At 45.7% G+C, this 19,290-nt stretch overlaps 2 protein-coding genes across 3 annotated transcripts in view; one reads left to right on the forward strand and one right to left on the reverse strand.

The window, feature by feature from the left end:
- Positions 1-19,290, reverse strand: part of CORO1C (coronin 1C) — an 87,579-nt gene that overhangs the window by 10,087 nt on the left and 58,202 nt on the right. For both annotated transcript variants that reach the window (XM_084648906.1, XM_084648907.1), the window contains exon 4: positions 6,559-6,688. In XM_084648906.1, the coding sequence (XP_084505032.1) occupies positions 6,559-6,688 (130 nt within the window). The remainder of the gene's footprint in view (positions 1-6,558; positions 6,689-19,290) is intronic.
- Positions 1,438-4,974, forward strand: ZBED2 (zinc finger BED-type containing 2). Its single transcript, XM_084648913.1, has one exon. The coding sequence runs from the start codon at positions 2,827-2,829 to the stop codon at positions 3,475-3,477; it is 651 nt and encodes a 216-aa protein (XP_084505039.1). The 5' UTR covers positions 1,438-2,826; the 3' UTR covers positions 3,478-4,974.

Genomic DNA, 19,290 nt, shown 5'->3' on the forward strand with positions numbered 1-19,290 from the left:
ACTGGGCGAAAGGCCGGCAGGGTTTGCTTTCTGCTGTGGTCAGATTTATGCTTAGCTCAGCTGGCTTGTTGCATGGTTCCAGCAAGGTCAAGGCTGCCTCTAACACCTAGGCATGGAAACTTTCCCCTTCTTAGACACAGGAAGTAAAAAGCCACTTCTTGGTATTTTATCTGCCACTTAGATTATTGTGCTCTGTTCTTCCCTTCCTGTGCTAGACCTTCAGCCGCCACACTTGGATAAAGAGAACAGCCCCAAAGGCTCTCCAAGATCCCTCCCCCGCCTCTGCTGGGACAGCTTTTTATCCCGCCCCATTCCCAGTTTCCATACGACCCAGGTTAGCAGTAAGGGGCTAGCAAGAATGGAGACTTTCGCACCGCAAAGCCGTTCCACACAGGCAATAATACTCAGCACAAACACAGCACTTGTCATCTTCAAACAGGGTGACCAGATGTCCTGATTTTATAGGGACAGTCCCAATATTTGGGGATTACCCCCCACACTCGGTCCTGATTTTTTCATACTTGCTATCTTCAAAGCACTTCATAAGCCTCACACCCGGACACAAATGTGTCTCCCATCCAGTGGCCAGATCCCAGATTTAGTGGGGGTGGATGTAGTGTTCTGAAACCTAGATTCCCACCTGGTTCTAATTAATCTGTGCCCTCCCAGCCTGTCTGCCCTGTGCTCATCCTGCTCTCCCCACCTCCTCCTGGCCTGGCATTCTGCCTCCTCCCGCAGCACCCTTCCTCTACTATAAACACTGCACGGCTAGAACAGCGGGGCCCTTTCCAGGCCCAGCTAGCCACTCCCTTTTCAAGCACTACGGACCCTGGATATCCCAACTGTGCCCCCTAATTCCCAGTGTGGCATTGCACTAAGAATCAGTTTGTGGGCAGCAAATCAAGCCCAGAATGTCCTGAACACTTCAAATATGGCACCTGGGCAAAGCTCAGTCAGGGGAGAAGTTAAGACAGGCACCTTCAGAAACCATCCTCTCCCTCACTGATATGCATTCCCAACCCCCGAACCCAAGCAAGACATACAACCCTGGACCCAACAGCCACACACTCCCTGTTCCCGCCTTCGAGATATACATGCCCCCTGCCCAGCTATCAAAATCCACCCAGCTCCCTCCCTCTTCTTCTGGAGCCACCCAAAATAGGTCCCAGATTTGTTTCATCACCAAATACATAGTCACACCAATATCCTCCCTGCTAGCTGGTCTCCAGTGCAGCCTGAACAGCTGGAAATGCCGGTTACACTGCTCCGCGTGCCACACTGAACGGCGTAACACTGGGCTAGAGCAGCCATCCTGTGAAAGAAGAATCTGGTCCCTGGGACTCGCAGCTGCTTCTAGCAATGCCTCAGATCTCCTGGGATCCTGTCTCTTTAAAATTTCTCCAGTGCAGAGAATGATTGACATAGGAGTCGGCCAGCACTTCCTGGTCTGATCACACACTAAGAAGTAACTGGGGGAGGAAGCAGCAGAGGAGAGGGAAAACAGTGGCTGAAGCCAGCCTGGGGGCCAGCGAATCCTCAAGGATCTGGGCACCAAGGCTCCCCACGCCCCACCTGCAGAAAGCTGAGTTTCGCCAAGGCAAAGAGCGTGCCAGAAGAGGAACCCCTGGCTCCACCTCCTCCTCCCCAAGCCTGCAGAGAGGGGTCTGTGCCTCCATGGCTGTACAGCCTGCCTGGAGTTTGTATCTCAGCTGATGAGAAGCTGGAGCAGCGGGAAGGGAAGCAAAGCGGTCTGGCCCAGCCCGGGGTTGGTAGGGCAGAGAAAGGTGCCGTGGGAAAGATAATGGGAGAGACCCTCGGCTGGTACTGGCTACCAGGGAAAGGTACAGACTGACTCAGAGCACCGGGTGCTGACTGAGAACTCCTGGGGCTCCGGATTACAGCAACCCAAGGGACTAGGGAGGGGGCCCCCAGCTGGGCAGAGACAGACACGCAGCCATGGCTATATCATGAACTGTTACACGTGGGCTTTGGTTGCTTTTATTAAAAGGAAAGAGGAATCATCCTGCCCACTTTGTGACTGTACTGCTGCAGACTGCGCCGGGCCAGGAGCCATCGCACAGAGAGCCTGGGTTCCAGAATACGAGACCGGTGTAAGAAACCAAAGTGCGGAGGATTTTGCACACTGGTTTGGAATATGCTTTGCGGGAGTCGTGTGGCCTGGCAAGCAAAGGACTGGGAGCCAGCAATTTCTAACCTGTAACCCCAGCTGTGTTACCAAAGCACTCAGAGGCCTTGCAAACTGGCTAAGTATCGACACGTGACCTACCTCACTGGGGTGTCATGAGGACTAGCTCACATTTGTGAAGGGCGTGGATGAAAAGCACTAGGTAAGTGCTGAGAATTTCTTGAGGAGGAAAAAAAGCTTAAAAGACTCTGCCATTCTAGCCCGCAGAGATTTGGTTATTGCAGCAACTTCAGTTCACACAGTTTTGGACCCTCCAAGCTTTAGTTTCATTCAAATCCAAAACTGGAGACACATCTAAGTGACTTTTGCTCAGCTTTGCTGCATCACCTATGGGTGAGAGGGGTTTCATCCAACAGGGGGAGAGGGGACAAGTGGGTGGCACTGAACAGGAACTCAGCTACTCAGGAGACAACGGTCACGTAAGAGAAAGACGGAATCACTCCCTCTCTATGGGAGGAATAAGGAGAGGAGAGACGGTCCTGGAGTGAACTGGTCACATTTGATGCATTTGTTTCTTTGAGGCATTCTGAGGTTTAAGAGGTTTCACACTTGGGGTGCAGGGGTTTTAGCACATTGGTCGCACTTTGGACTTCTTTGTGTACTGAACTTCTCGAGAGGGGATGAAGCAGGAAGAGGAGGAGGTGGTTGTGAGGATAGAGGAAGAGGTTGGTAACGCAGGAGGACGAAGAGGTGCAGTGCCCACCCACACACACCATGGCAGAGGAGTGAGATTTTCTGAGGTGTGGGAGTACTTCCACATTGCCCCACCCCGGACTGGTCACCACCCCAGCCAATATGCTGCCTGCAGGCTGTGCGGCCGACAGGTCAGCCGTGGTCCAGGGCTCAACGTTGGGACCACCGCTCTGTGGAAACACCTGCGGAGCATGCACAGAGAGGAGCTGGAGAAGAGTGGGCACAGGCAGGTCAACCAATGCCCAGTGGCGCACTTGCCCGTGGTACAGCACCAGCCGGTTGCAGAGGGGGAATGGGCTCAGCTCATGGAGCAGATGGGGGCGCTGGCTCTGCGTGCCAGCCAGCGGGAGAGGGAAGTGGAGAAGAGGGAGAAGGCTGTGGAACGCAGGGCAAGGGCCGTGGAGCGGCGCGAGAGGGCCGTGGAGCGGCGCGAGAGGGCCGTGGAAGAGGAGGAGAGGTCTCTGACAGAGAGGGTGCTGAAGATGAAGGCTGAGGAGGTTCAGGTGCGGCTGAAAGGCACATGCGAGAGGGAGAGCGCCCTGGCCTCAGCTGCTGATCTCCCCATGCATTTTGTGTAGGAATACTTGGGCTTTAGGCCCATGCTGGGAGACTAAGATCAACACCCAGGCAGGTGACTAAAGCAATATTTTAAGACCTGGTATGAACGGTCTGGACTGTGTTCCAGGCCTCTGACCTGCAAAACAGAACCACCAATCTCCCTGATTCCCTTCAGCCTCCGACAGCCTCCTTCCGAAACAAAAGGCATGGCTCATGTGTTCAAAGCTGGGTCCCAGTTTCTGACACTGGGGAACACAGAGCTCCACGAGGCACAAGCTGTCTCAACAAGGCCCCAACTCAAGCAATGCTGCAGGCAGATTCAGCCAGTCATGGCCTGAGCAGGCCAACAATGCGGTCAGTCAAACCTTTGGTTATGAGACAAGTTTGAAACCAAACCGAAGTCTCAGAAGACATCGGCCTATGCAGAGAGGACACAGAGGATCTGATGACCCAGAAAAGATTCCAGTGAAACTCCGTTAGTTTCCATTACTAGGCTCAAAACTAACCTAGCCAAGTTTCGCACAAGTTTCAGGCTATGCAATAAAGTCCTCATGCCACTTTTACTGATATTGACTTGGACCACAAAAATATTTCTTCATCTTGTTTTCTTAGGCATGCCTGTCAAAGAACGTAATTGTAACAGAGGTTAAGAGAATCCCGTTGGATGGATTGCGCAAATAAAGGGGACAGTAAGTACTGAAAATAGGAGTTTGTGAAAAGACTCTCCAAACACATGCAGGTACCATTCAGATGTACATGCAAGACTGTTTGGCTAGTCTCATATAGGGATTTCCGCTTTGTCTACATGGGAAAGTTATATCCATTCAGCTAAATTGATATGGCATCCTTAAACCAAAATAAGCATCTTCCCAACAGGGCTGCAGATTTCACTACACCAGTACAATTCTCGTGCAGACAAGGCTTTTGGCCCAGGGTAGTCAATAGGTGGACCGTGGGCCAAATCCCGTCCACCAGACGCTTTTCAGCGGACTGCGCAGGCTGAACCCGAGCCAACGCTGGAACCGCGTGGAGCCGTGTCCACTCCCCAGCGCAGAGTCCCCCAGCAGGGGGCTGGTGGCTGGCCTTGGCTGCAGGGCAGAGTGTTCCCCTGGGCGGTTGCTTGTGCAGCCTCAGCCCCACTGGCAGTGCAGGGATGGAGCCTGGGGGAAGGTGTGGAGGGGTGGGGCTGAGTGGAGACATTTAGGAAGGGATGTCTGCACCCCCATGGGCAGCCTAATGTCTTTCCACTATGCCCTGCCCCTCCAATCAGGAAGCGATGGAGTGTAACACGCTCATTCTGCAGCCCAAGCAGAGGGCAGCACTGTCTGGGCCCCAATTCAAATCCTTCTCTGCTCTTCCTGGGGATGGCGGGGTTAGCTGGGCCATGGAGTTGCAACTTATGGGCCTCGGGCCCTACCTGGCCACCCAGCTGGTAAGTGCCTGAAGGGATCCTGCAGCATCCGCTTGTGCCGGGGCACCAAGTGCAGCACACCCCCACCCCCACCCCCGGGCACTCCCCGGAGCCCCCCACCCCAGCCTTATCTCCTCCCCACCCCGTCCTTCAGGGCCAGTCCCCAGAGCCCTCTCCAGCCCCCCTCGCCCCCCAACCAGCCTCTTTCCCTTCCCAGTCTGCCTCCAGTCACCCACTACGGCCACATCCTGGCCTCCCGACCCCTCCCTGGGTCTGCTCTCTGGAGTCTCCTTGGTCCCTCCCACTTCCTGCCCCTCGGTTATTCCAGCCTCCAAAGGGGCATTTCACCGCTAGCTGGATCGTAGTCTAATAGCTTCACCTCCTGGCTTCGAGCTCAAAATTCACACCTTGCTTTGCTGCCCAGATCCCAGCCCATACCCATTCCCCTTCCACCTGCCCCCATCTCTGCCACTTGGCTCAGCTGGGGACACGGAGGAACGTTGGGGGGAGGGGAGGAAGCGGCAACACCAGGTGGCTCAGGCCAGCCCCCTGTATCCTGTTTTCAGTTTAGGGAAATAAGGTCACTCTGCGCTCCGGGCAGCGAGCTGGTGGCAATCAGGGGTGAGGGGAGGGGACCTGGGTAGGGGTCTGGACCTCGACTATACCTTAAACAAGAAATTTGGACCGTGACAAAAAATAATCGATTACCCCACCCTAGGTGCTGTCCACATGGGAACAAAACCACAGCAGCGACACATCTGAAGCAGGGTCCTGCCAGAACCTTACATGATCTCACTGTAGCTAGCTACAGCTGGTTTTCAATACTGTTCTCACCAGCATGCAGAGGTACTTGCTTTCCTAGGTATCCCTGCTAGCAGACACCCGAGTTGCAGATCCAGTCCCCTACCAGGTTTCCATCGTAGTTTATTCACATATAGTTGTACATTGCACTGAGTGTGAAAACAAACCACATCAAGCCTAACAGTATTTGAAAATTGTTGCCAACACTGTTGCAAACTTCTGCTAAAGTGGACAGGGCCAAAGATGGAAGTGGACAGACGGAGGAGGCCTGTAATATGTAGGTTATAATCTTTGACACCTTTGCTTTGATACCCTGGATTATCAGTAAAATAAGATAACACCACCCCCATTTGTTATTTTCTGTTTGTATATGAGAAACTGACTTGGAAAAGAGAAACGTTTACACTTTTGTTAAAAGCAAGTGTGTCTGTGTGTGGGGGGGGGTGGGTGGGGGGGAGGGCAGGGGTAGTGGGTGAATTGTTTGATAGCTGAACCTGAAATGGTCATTATACTTGCTTATCAATAAAGTCTGGAATGGTTTAAATACAACTGTTTCCTGCAGACAATTTCCTAGGTCTCATATCTGCAAATCAGAGACGGCACGCACTCAGCACAGAGTGGGATAAGATGGTAACCCTCTGCATTTGCAGGGGGGGGGGGGAGAGTATTATTCTGTTTATACAGCACCTAGCACAATGGAGTCCATGACTGGGCTCCCAGGCCTTATGGTAATACAAGAACAGTATCGTGAGTGACCCAGTCCTAGAAACCAAAGGAACTCAGGCAAATGGTAACAGGGAAGGGTCATCCATTCCCCTCCAATTACCTGGTGTACGAACAAGCCGTAGGCGAGTCTCATTCATCCCCCCGCAATGCTTACACCTCCTACCTGCACTGAGCAGCACATTGCGCGCAGCTGGATGCCAAGCAACGATGCCAACTCTCTTTGAATGGCCTTCTAAAACCACCACAGGCTCCGTCAGGGAGAGGGCGAGTCCGTTCTCTGGGATCTGCCAGACCTGCAAAGGGGTAGGTAAAAATGATTACTGAAGGGCCGTCAACTTTAAAGGACACACCAGTCATTCCGTGAGTACTGTACCATTAACAGAAGTCCAAATTCACCCCTCTTGATCTGGGCTGGAAGGTAAGAAAGCGAGGAACTCATTCACAGTCCCAAATAAGTCTGTGCAATGACTGGGCTGCTTGGAACATAGCTCTGTAGATCAGTGTCTCGGGGGCACACAATTTGGCCAGCAATATTTTGAATCCACATCTCCCACATTTCCACGTCCAAGGAGACGCTTCATTTTAGACACACTCCTAAATAAGCGGATTCAAATAAATTCTCTTGCATCTCAAACTGCATCTGAATAAACTGATCCATTTCCTTACTGCATCTGTTCTTGTTGGGAAAAACAGGCAGCCATTTTAGGATGGGGGTTCCCTAGTTTTAATAGAGGTGGCTATACTTGGATTAAGAATGTTCACAGGGGCTTCTATGTTAAAATTCAAGGTCTGATTTCTGTGGTCGGTTACACGGGGAGTGCAGTTCGGTGCTGGTGGAGGTTAGAGAGGTGCAGGTCAGTACCGTGTAAGCGTCTACACAAAGAGCTGCCGATTTACTCCACTTCCAATTTGCAGCACCACATTTGTGTGCTAGAGGTGTGGCAAGATGTCTCCAGGCAGCTGAAGAACTCCGTCTGAAGGAGGAAACAGCAGAGATCATGAAATCCCAAACATTAAAGATCATGTCTCTTTGAAATTTTAAGTGAGGAGGTGAGACGGGACATTTAATAAAGGTGGTTTCTGTGATTCATCGGTGTTTTGCATTTCTCAACCAAATTTGACCTACATGTAACAAAACAAACTATAACGGCCTACCAACAGATGGCAGCATAACCACAAATTGCTTCAACTTTCTATTGTTTGTTTTTTTGGAAGGATTGATTAAGGATTGTCAGATTCTGCTCACAATACTGAAGCAAGCTGTCAAAGTCAGCCAGAATGAGATGTGATTCAAACAGATTTTGGAAATAAAATGGGGGTGGTAGATGCACACAGCGGGGCCAGCGTGGACGTTAGCACTAATCCCAATTTCTCCACTCCAACAGAGCATGGACACTAACAAAAAACAAAAACACACCCCCACAACTTTGAGACACAGATGCTCAAAGCAAATCAGATTACCTCAAAATAACCCACCCACCTCTAGTTTGGTTTGCATTTTTATGGGGGAAAAAATTCCACAGTGAATTTTAGAAAATCATTTGGTACTGGTCTGGAGAGCTCACGTATCAGGTATAAACAGGGGTTACCCACAGAAAATACCAGTGAAACAAATTAAAAAGCTACAGAAAACAAATTCTGAAACTGGGAGAACTATTGGGGCGGGGGGAGACACATGCATTCCACAGCAGTCGTAGAGCACTGTAATCCTTTGCAAATTGCAAAACTACTGGTCTAATAATCCTGCTTGGTATTGCAAAACACAGGGAAAGCAAAAGGTCAGACTATGCTCTAGAGTGAACTGGCCAACTCATTCCAGTGCAGGGCGGGGAGTCTCTTCTGTGTGGGATGAAATCAGATGTGGGGCAAGTTAAGTAGCTTCCAGTTTGGTCACAGGATCTAGCCTGCTAAAACCCAGACATGAGACACATTGAGACATGGGACAATCGCCCAGAATGAGGCACACAAAGGAAAGCTTAAAATGTTGTGAGAGTCGTTGCTTTGACATCAGTTGTCTTTTCTATCATCAGTTGCATTTCCTAGATTGGCATTTCTGCATCAGCTTTCAATACAGGAAGCGAAGCAACACCAGGAAGTTTGCTGGTGAAGAACAGCAGGAGAGAGAAGGTTTTCTTGCACTAAAAGCACACACGAGAATAAGGATAGTTCCACCATTTTTCAGTGGTTGCTTTCCTTTTATACCCTTAAAGAGTATTAATAACTGGCTATTCGCTCATGTTCCCTAAATTAGTGAACAGAAACTCAGTGAGTCAGTTTCTCGAAGTGACAGATTGATTACTACAAACATTTCAGAGATGAAAATTGTTATATATGGTTGTTGAAGTAAAGGAGTGAATCAGGAGGCCCGGGTTTTAAGTCCCAGCTCTGCCAATGACTGCATCATCTTGGGGAGATCACTATGTCTTTCTGTGCCTCAATTTCCCCATCTGGGACATGAGGAGACTATTTCCCTACTTCATGGGGGGAAGGGGGGTTACTGTCCTATTTAGATTTTTGTACCATGCCCATCACCACAGGATCTGAGTGATTAATTCATTGTTTGAGGTGCTTGGATACTATGGTAATTAAAGGCCACAAAAACACTAACAGACCACCACTTGGGTCATTGGCATTTCTAGCGTGGTGCTTCCAGCTAAGCTATCTGGTGCCTCTAGTTAGAGCAAGAGCTCTGGTTTAAATTTTTAACACATTCAATGGTCAATAATTTAATAAAACAATTTACCAAATCAACTTCTATGGGCCAATCCATGAAAACCACCTACCAGTTCACCTTATTTAAAAGGCTGCTCGCTTATGCTAGAATTAATTCCTCCCATCTGAGAAGAGCCATTTGATATCCTCTATAAGCCCTTCCATAATAAACATTTTCCAGCTGAATACAAAACCTGCAGTACATTACAGTCATTCACAAGGTTCTTAAGCATGAATATCTAAGTAGTTCCTCATTTGCTGGCAGAAGAGAATCATTCTTCAAAGGAAACATCCAACATATCTGCATAGCACAGCACTTTAAAGGAAGTCTCTCTGAAAGCAATTCAGAGAGGAGGAAATGATGGGAACTGCTCATCTCATTCTTCTGTCAGAGAGCAGGAAAGTGAAGGTAACTTACTAGAAAACAGAAGAGTACTTGTGGCACCTTAGAGACTAACGAATTTATTTAAACAATAGATCTGCATTGCAACAGATCTCAGATTGAGGTTCATTGTAAATCAGCACTATGCCAACACAGAATAAAGGATGGGCCCTACTCTGTAGAGTTTAGAGTCTCAGTATTAAAAAGGAGATACGTAATTCTGTGTGATTATTCACATGCCAGTATGACCTAGATAGGCTTCATTTGCCACATGGCGGACTCGCAGGGAGTCTTAGCACAACATCCTAATAAGTATCAGTGATCAGAGGAGGGACTTAGGCTGGTCTTTGCCACTGATGCTCCTTTTCCAATATAGAATCTTAGAAACGTAAGGCTGGAAGGGACCTCGAGAAATCATCAAGTAAACCTACACCATCCCTGACAGGGGTATGTCCAACCTGTTATTAACCTCCAGTGATGGGGATTCCACAACCTCCCTTGGAAGCCTGTTCCCAAGCTTAACTACCCTGAATGTAAACCTCCTTGGCTGCAGATTAAGCTCATTACTTCTTTGTCCTACTTTCACTGGTCATGGAGAACAACTGATTACCATACTCTAAATAGCAGTTAACATCTGAAGAGCGTTAGCAGGTCCCCTTTCTGCCCTCTTTTCTCAAGACTAAACATGTCCAATTTTTTTTATCCTTTCCTCACAGGTCAAGTTTTCTAAACCTTTTATCATTTTTGGTGCTCTCCTCTGGAATCTCTCCAATTTGTCCACATCTTTCCTAGAGAGCGTGGCACCCAGAACTGGACACAGTACTTCTGCTGAGGCCTCACCAGGGCCAAGTAGAGTGGGACCTACTCTACCAACATCACCCTGTTGACTCAGATTCAATTTGTGATCCACTATAACCCCAGATCCTTTTCACCTAGCTACTTATTCCCCATTTTGTAGTTGTGCCTTTGGTTTTTCCTTCCTAAGCGAAATACTTCGGATCTCTATTTACTGAATTTCATCTTCTTGATTTCAAACCAATTCTCCAATTTGTCACGATCATTTTGAATTTTAATCCTGTCCTCCAATCCCTTGCAACACCTCCCAGCATGGTATCATCCACAAATTTTACAAGCATTCTGCCCACTCCATTGGCCAAGTTATTAAAGAAAATACTGACTAGGCCTGGACCTAGGACTGATCCCTGCAGAACCCCACTAGATAACCCCTCCCTGTTGCATCTGATGAAGTGAGCTGTAGCTCATGAAAGCTTATGCTCAAATAAATTTGTTAGTCTCTAAGGTGCCACAAGTCCTCCTGTTCTTTTTGCAGATACAGACTAACACGGCTGCTACTCTGAAACCTCCCAGTCTGACAGCAAACAATTGACAACTACTCCTTGAGTGTGGTCTTTCAACAAGTTCTGCAACCACCTTATAATAATTTCATCTAGACCACATTTCCTAGTTTACTAATGAGAATATCATGTGGGACTGTGTCAAAACTCTTATTAAAATTAAGATATATCATGTCTACTGCTTCTCCCTATCCACTAGGCTAGTAACTCTATCAAAGGAAGAAATTAAGGTTGGTTCGGCATGATTTGTTTTTGTGTCATGGGGACACAGAAGAATGTTCTTCCAATATATTGAGGACCTATTTCTATAGACTAGAGACAGGCATGTGAATTTTTCCTGCTCTCATTTCTTTGCACCCAAAGCAAAGACACCAAGGGCTTGTCTACATTACCTGCTGGATCTGGATCGACGGGCAGCGATCGATCCAGTGGGGTTTGATTTATCGCGTCTAGTCGGGACACAATAAATCGACTGCCGAGCACACACTCATCAACTCCAGTACTCTACCAGGGCGAGAGGCGCAAGTGGAGTCAACCGGAGAGCGTCACCCGTCGACTTACTGCAGTGAAGACACCATAGTAAGTAGATCTAAGTACACTGACTTCAGCTACATTATTCACATACTTAGATCGATTTCCCCCCCCCACGAGTAAATCAGGCCTAATTGTGTATGTTTACACAGGCTAGTGCATCCATCTTAATAAAGAAGGTCTTACAGGGATGAGCTGGCCTAAAGGTTTAGCATTTTCATACAAATTTTTGGTGGAAAATTTACACCTGGGGTAAGTACTTCAAATATTTCACTTAGATCAGATGTACAGCACCTTTTATCTGTGGCTCTCGAAGCACCCTGCAAACAGTTAAACCTCAGCATAACTTGCCTAAGGCTATAAAGTAGATCAGTGGCAAAGATGGAAATAGAATGCAGGAGGTCGTAACTCCTAGTCCTCTGCTCTAACCACTTGGACTAGCGGTCTCACATATCAGACGTGCTTGAGGCATATATAGGGCCCACATGGCATCTTCAGGCTGCAGAATCAGCTTTCTGAAGTACCATCCCAGACTGATGTGTCAATAGAAGAGGTTTTATTAAAAAAAAAAAGTATAAACTAAAAAGTTATAAGTCACTGGGACCAAATGGTATTCACCCAAGAGTTCTGAAGGAACCCAAATATGAAATTGAACAACTGTAATATGTAACCTATCACTGAAATCAGCCTCTGAACCTGATGGACCAGAATGCCAAATATTTAAAAGGAGCTCCAGAGGAAATCCTGGCAACTGTAGGCCAGTGAACCAGAATTAAGTACCAGACAAATTGGCAGAAACTGTAGTAAAGATCAGAATTATCAGACACACAGATAAATACGATATGTTGGGGAAGAGTCAACATGGCTTTTATAAAGGGAAGTTTTGCCTCACCTATTTATTAGAATTATTTGAGGGAAATCAAGAAGTCTGTAGATAAGGGTGATCCAGTTGATACAGCATACATGGATTTTCAGAAAGTCTTTGACAAGGTCCCTCACTAAAGACTCTTAAGGAAATTAAGCAGTCATGGGACAAGAGAGAAGGTCCTCTCATAAATCAGTTACTGGTTAAAAGGCAGGAAACAAAGGGTAGGAATAAATCATTTTTTTTATAATGAAGTGAGGTGAACAGTAGGGTCCCCCAAGGATCTGTACTGGGACCTCTGCTGTTCAACAGATTCATTAATGAACTGGAAAACAGGGTGCGAACAGTGAAGTGGCAAAGTTTGCGGAAGAAAAAATTATTCAAGACAGTTGAGTCCAAAACACACTGCAAGGAGTTAGAGGAATCTCACAAAACTGGGTGTCAAAGGAACAAAATGGTAGATGAATTTCAACACTGAGAAATGCAAAGTAAAGGACATTGGAAAAAATAATGCCAACTATATATATACAATGTTGGATTCTAAATTAGCTGTTACCACCCAAGAACAAGATCTTGGGGTGACTGTGGATAGTTCTCTGAAAACTTCCACCAAATATGCAGCAGCCATCAAAAAGGGCTAACGGTGTGTTAGGAACTATTAGGAAAGGAATAGAAAATATGACAAAATATCATAATGCCAATAATTAAGTCCATGGTGCACGCACATATTGAACACTCTGTTCAGTTCCGTTTGCCCCACATCAAAACATAAGAATGGCCATACTGGGTCAGACCAAAGGTCCATCTAGCCCAGCATCCTGACTTCTGACAGTGGCCCATGCCAGGTGCCCCAGAGGGAATGTACAGAACAGGTGATCATCAAGTGATCCATCCCCTGTGGCTCATTCCCAGCTTCTGGCAAACAGAGGCTAGGGAAACCATTCCTGCCCATCCTGGCTAATAGCAATTCATAGATTCATAGATTCATAGATATTTAGGTCAGAAGGGACCATTATGATCATCTAGTCTGACCTCCTGCACAATGCAGGCCACAGAATTTCACCCACCACTCCTAAAAAAGACCTCACACCTATATCTGTGCTATTGAAGTCCCCAAATTGTAGTTTGAAGACCTCAAGGAGCAGAGAATCCTCCAGCAGGTGAACCGTGCCCCATGCTACAGAGGAAGGCGAAAAACCTCCAGGGCCTTCCAATCTGCCCTGGAGGAAAATTCCTTCCCGACCCCAAATATGGCGATCAGCTAAACCCTGAGCATATGGGCAAGATTCATCAGCCAGATACTACAGAAAATTCTTTCCCGGGTAACTTGGATCTTACCCCATCTAAAAACCCATCACAGGCCATTGGGCCTATTTACCATGAATATTTAATTACCAAAACCATGTTATCCCATCATACCATCTCCTCCATAAACTTATCGAGTTTAATCTTAAAGCAAGATAGATCTTTTGCCCCCACTACTTCCTATCCTCCATTAATTTATCTATCATGAATTTTTGAACCCTGTTATAGTCTTGGCCTTCACAACATCCTCTGGCAAGGAGTTCTACAGGTAGACTATGCGTTGTATGAAAAAATACTTTTTTGCTTTAAACCTGCTGCCTATTAATTTCATTTGGTGGTCCCTAGTTCGTGTGTTATGAGAAGGAATAAATAACCCTTCCTTACTTTCTCCACACCAGTCATGATTTTATAGACCTCTATCCTTTCCCCACGTAGTCGTCTCTTTTCTGAGCTGAAAAGTCCCAATCTTATTAATCTCTCCTCATACGGCAGCAGTTCCATACCCTCAATCATTTTTGTTGCTCTTTTTTGAACCTCTTCCAAGTCCATCTTTTTTGAGATGGGGCGACCACATCTGCACGCAGTACTCAAGATGTGGGCATACCATGGATATTTATATAGAGGCAATCTGATATTTTCTGTCTTATTATCTATCCCTTTTTTAATGATTCCCAACATTCTGTTCGCTTTTTTGACTGCCGCTGCACACTGAGTGGATGTTTTCAGAGAACTATCCACAATGACTCCAAGATCTCTTTCTTGAGTGGTAACAGCTAATTTAGACCCCCTCATTTTATATGTATAGTTGGGATTATGTTTCCCAATGTGCATTACACTTTTTTTTTTTATCATCAACATTGAATTTAATCTGCCATTTTGTTGCCCAGTCACCCAGTTTTGAGAGATCCTTTTGTAGCTCTTCGCAGTCTGCGTGGGACTTAACTATCTTGAGTAGTTTTGTATCATCTTCAAATTTTGCCACCTCACTATTTACCCCCTTTCCCAGATCATTTAGGAGCATGCTGAATAGGACTGGTCCCAGTACTGACCATCACAGTGGTCGGTACATTCTCTTCTTTCTGAAAGCTGACCATTTATTCCTACCCTGTTTTTCCTATCTTTTAACCGGTTACCAATACAAGAGAACCTTCCCTCTTATCCCATGACAGCTTACTTTGCTTAAGAGCTTTTGGTTGAGGGTCCTTGTCAAAGGCTTTCTGAAAATCTAAATACACTACATCCACTGGATCGCCCTTGTCCACATGCTTGTTGACCCCCTCAAAGAAGTCTAGTAGGTTAGCGAGGCATGACTTCCCTTTACAAAAACCATGTCGATTATTCCCCAGTAAATTATGTTCATCTATGTGTCTGATAATTTTGTTCTTTACTATAGTTTCAACCAGTTCGCCCAGTACTGAAGTCAGGAGTACCGGCCTATAATTGCTGGGGTCACCACTGGAGCCGTTTTTAAAAATTGGCGTCACATTAGCTATTCTCCAGTCATTTGGTACAGAAGCTGCTTTAAATGACAGGTTACAGATGACAGTTAGTAGTCCTGCAATTTCACATTTGAGTTCCTTCAGAACTCTTGGGTGAATACTTACTGCTGTTTAGTTTATCAATTTGTTCCAAAACCTCCTCTAATGACACCTCAATCTGGGACAGTTCCTCGGATTTGTCACCTAAAACTCTCAGGCTCAGGTTTGGGATTCTCCCTCACATCCTCAACTGTGAGGACAGACGGAAAGAATTCATTTAGTTTCTCTGCAATGGCCTTATCGTCCTTGAGTGCTCCTTTAGCATCTTGATTGTCAGCGGCCCCACTGGTTGTTTAGTAGGCTTTCTGCTTCTGATGTACTTACAAATTTTTTTGCTATTACTTTGACTCTTTGGCTAGCTGTTCTTCAAATTCTTTAACCTTCCTAATTATATTTTCACACTTCATTTGCCAGTTTATGCTCCTTTCTATTTTCCTCATTAGGATTTAACCTCCACTTTTTAAGAGATGCCTTTTTTCCTCTTACTGCTTCTTTTACTTTGTTGTTTAGCCATGGTGGCTCTTTTTTGGTTCTCTATATTTTTTAATTTGGGGTATACATTTAAGTTGAGCCTATATTATGGTGTCTTTAAAAAGTTTCCATGCAGCTTGCAGGGATTTTATTTTTCGTGCTGTACATTTTAATTTCTGTTCATAGATACTAAGGTCAGAAGGAACCATTATGATCATCTAGTCCGACCTCCTGCACAACGCAGGCCACAGAATCTCACCCACCCACTCCTGCAAAAAACCTCTCACCTATGTCTGAGCTATTGAAGTCCTCAAATCGTGATTTAAAGACTTCAAGGAGCAGAGAATCCTCCAGCAAGTGACCCATGCCCCATTCTACAGAGGAAGGCAAAAAACCTTCAGCGCCTCTTCCAATCTGCCCTGGAAGAAAATTCCTTCCCGACCCCAAATATGGTGATCATCTGAACCCTGAACATGTGGGCAGGATTCACCAGCCAGATACCCAGGAAAGAATTTTCTGTAGTAACTCAGATCCCAACCCACCTAACATCCCATCACAGGCCATTGGGCCTATTTACCATGAATATTTAAAGATCAATTAATTACCAAAATCATGTTATCCCATCATACCACCTGCTCCATAAACTTACCGAGTTTAATCTTAAAGCCAGATAGGTCTTTTGCCCCCACTGCTTCCCTTGGAAGGCTATTCCAAAAGTTCACTCTTCTGATGGTTAGAAATCTTCGTCTAATTTCAAGTCTAAACTTCCTAATGACCAGTTTATATCCATTTGTTCTTGAGTCCACATTGGTACTGAGCTTAAATAATTCCTCTCCCTCTGATATATTTAGAGAGCAATCATATCCCTCCTCAACCTTCTTTTAGTTAGGCTAAACAAGCCAAGCTCCTTGAGTCTCCTTTGATAAGTCTCCTCCTGTTCCATTAACCTCCTCATTTTTGTGTAGTTTTCCTTTCTGAAATTAAATGCTACGGTGTCGGGCTGCTGTGGTGTTTTCCCCGCCATAGGGATGTTAAATTTAATTATGTTATGGTCACTATTACCAAGCAGTCCAGCTATATTCACCTCTTGGACCTGATCCTGTGCTCCACTTAGAACTAAATGAAGAATTGCCTCTCCTCTGGTGGGTTCCAGGACTAGCTGCTCCAAGAAGCAGCCACTTAAGGTGTCAAGAAATTTTATCTCTGCATCCCTACCTGAGGGGATATGTACCCAGTCAATATGGGGAATAGTTGAAATCCCCCATTATTACTGAGTTTCTTTTAATAGCCTCTCTAATCCCCCTGAGCATTTCACAGAAGGGATATAGTGGAACCGGAAACAGTTCAGAGAAATGCCATGAAGATGATCAAAGGTATGGAATGACTTCTATATGAGGACAGACTTTAAAGATTAGGGCTGTTCATCTTAGGAAAGAGATGACTAATGGGGGATATTAGAGAGGTCTGATATCATGAATGGTGTACAAGCAAGTTATGAGAGAAGTGTTATTTACCTTTTCCACCCCAATACAAAAGCCAGGGATCACCCACTGAGGCAGCAGGGTTAATACAAACAAGAGGAAATACTTTTTTAAAGAACATACATCTAACCTGTGGAACTCATTGCCATTGCGTGTTGTGATGGCCAAAGTGTAACTGGGTTCAAAAAAGAACTGCATAAGTGCAAGGAGGATAGGTCCATCAATGACTATTAGTCAAGATACCCAGGGATGCAACCCCATACCTCTGACTACCAGAAGCCAGGAGTGGGTGGATCACTCCATAACTGCTCTGTTCTGTACACTCCTCCTGAAGATCTGGTACAGGTCACTGTTGAAGACAAGATACTGGGCAAGATAGACCACGGTCTGACCCAGTAAGGCAGCTCTTCTTATTGCATCTCCAGTCTGCAGAATCTGAGCTTTCATTTCAATAAAAAGTTTCTAGCCTTCATGCAAAGTTAACCATCGCAATGGAACACAAATGTCAACGATGCAATGGCGTCTTCCTGAGTCTGCAGAGAGCATGAAACAACGGCTATGGGAGGCACGAACTCCACCACCCCCTTTATCTTAACAGGATGCTAACTAAAGCCTACTGACAGCTTACATGTCATTAACTATTTCATTGCTGATCATTTTATCAGATGGAAAAGACATCAGAGTGAAACCCATGGTTGGAAACTGTTGGAGGAAAGGAAATGCAGAGGCAAAAATGGAGGGGAGACAGAAAAAACAAAAGAAGGATGGAGAAGAGAGGAACATAAGGCAGAAATGGCAGGACTCCTATAGGTAAGAATGATATTTCCATCAAAAGACAATGTGACTTTTTTCATTATTAGGTTACTTCCTACCTGTAGGCTATGTTCTATCCTGCATCTCCTTGCAAACATCTCATTGATGTCAATGGGAGACCTGCTGTGGACTGAAGGTAGTACAGATTCCTGAACAGTGTGCCCCAAATTCAGAGTCAATTAAAAATGGAATTTTCCAAAAGTGAACTGCACACTCCTGCACAAGCCTGTGTGGATTTCTCTGTCAGGGCACCAGCATGTTTCTCTTGCTTCATTTTAGTCATTAATGAAGAGTTCAGAACTAACTGACAACTTAGATATATTGGCGTTTATTCAAACTAATAAGACAGACAGTTTAGGAAGCAGGAATTTGAAACCGATACTGAAGACAATGCTAAATTACCAGTGCCAAGATATAATAGCAATTAGAGATGGAAAGAGACCCATTAGATCAGTGGTGGGCAACCTGCAGCCTGTCATGGTAATCCGTTGGTGGGTCGCAATACCTTTTGTTTACATTGACTGTCCGCAGGCACGGATGCCCCAAGCTTCCAGTGGCCACAGTTCGCCATTTCCCCCATCCTACCCGGGTATTTGTAGACAGTTTGTCCCTACATTAGCGGTTACTTAGACAAGCTATAATTGCACTTCGCTGATCTTTCCACATAAATCAATACCTCTGGATGTTCCAACGTGCTTCTCATTGCAACTTGGATTAGGGGCTTATTTCTTCTTCTACAAAGAAGTTCTAGATTTAAGGTTTACCAGTTCTACTGATGTTTATATTTCAGAGAGTATTCATTCCATTTCACATACCTTCTGAATTGTGGTTTCTTACAGAACATTCTGACACCATTTCAAACAATTCTAGATCGGTTGTGAACTTTACAAATCACAAGTTTGAGGGTTTTTTTGGTGTGTGAATACTTTTTTTTTTTTGGAAGGATTTTCTTATATTTGTTATGGAGTCAATGCCTATCTCTGATCAAGGCCATTTATTGTTCAAAGTGCTCTAACCCAAGCTAAAAGGGAACCCATGTTCAAGGTTGGCAGGTGCAAAATTTAGAACCCTGTTAAAGTTTTGACATATCTACACATCTTGTGGATGTAGACAAAAGTAAGGTGTTCACCCTTAAATCAAGGGCTGCAACAGTCCTAAGAGAAACTGGGTTTGTCCTCCTTTGCCCCATTCCCACCCTCCTGACTCTTCTTCAATCCAACACCTCTCCAGTTGCGAGCTCTGGGGGTCGGAGCCACATCTGCCTTCTTCAAAGCACTATAAAAGGATACATGTCCATGACTGGCTTGGTCATGATCACTTCTTTCTTCCTCCTCACCCTTAAAGACCCTGTCTGTGAGACCAGGGAAGAGACTTGCATTTACCTATAGGTTTTGTTTTTGGAACAGTTAGGAAGGATGGAGAAAGGCCAAACCAATTATGCC

Source organism: Lepidochelys olivacea, assembly GCF_965140295.1.
Source record: "Lepidochelys olivacea isolate rLepOli2 genome assembly, chromosome: 15".
NCBI lineage: Eukaryota > Metazoa > Chordata > Testudines > Cheloniidae > Lepidochelys > Lepidochelys olivacea.

Coding starts and splice junctions, on each gene's coding strand:
- ZBED2 (XM_084648913.1), top strand. CDS start 2,827: ATGAAGCAGGAAGAGGAGGAGGTGGTTGTGAGGATAGAGGAAGAGGTT.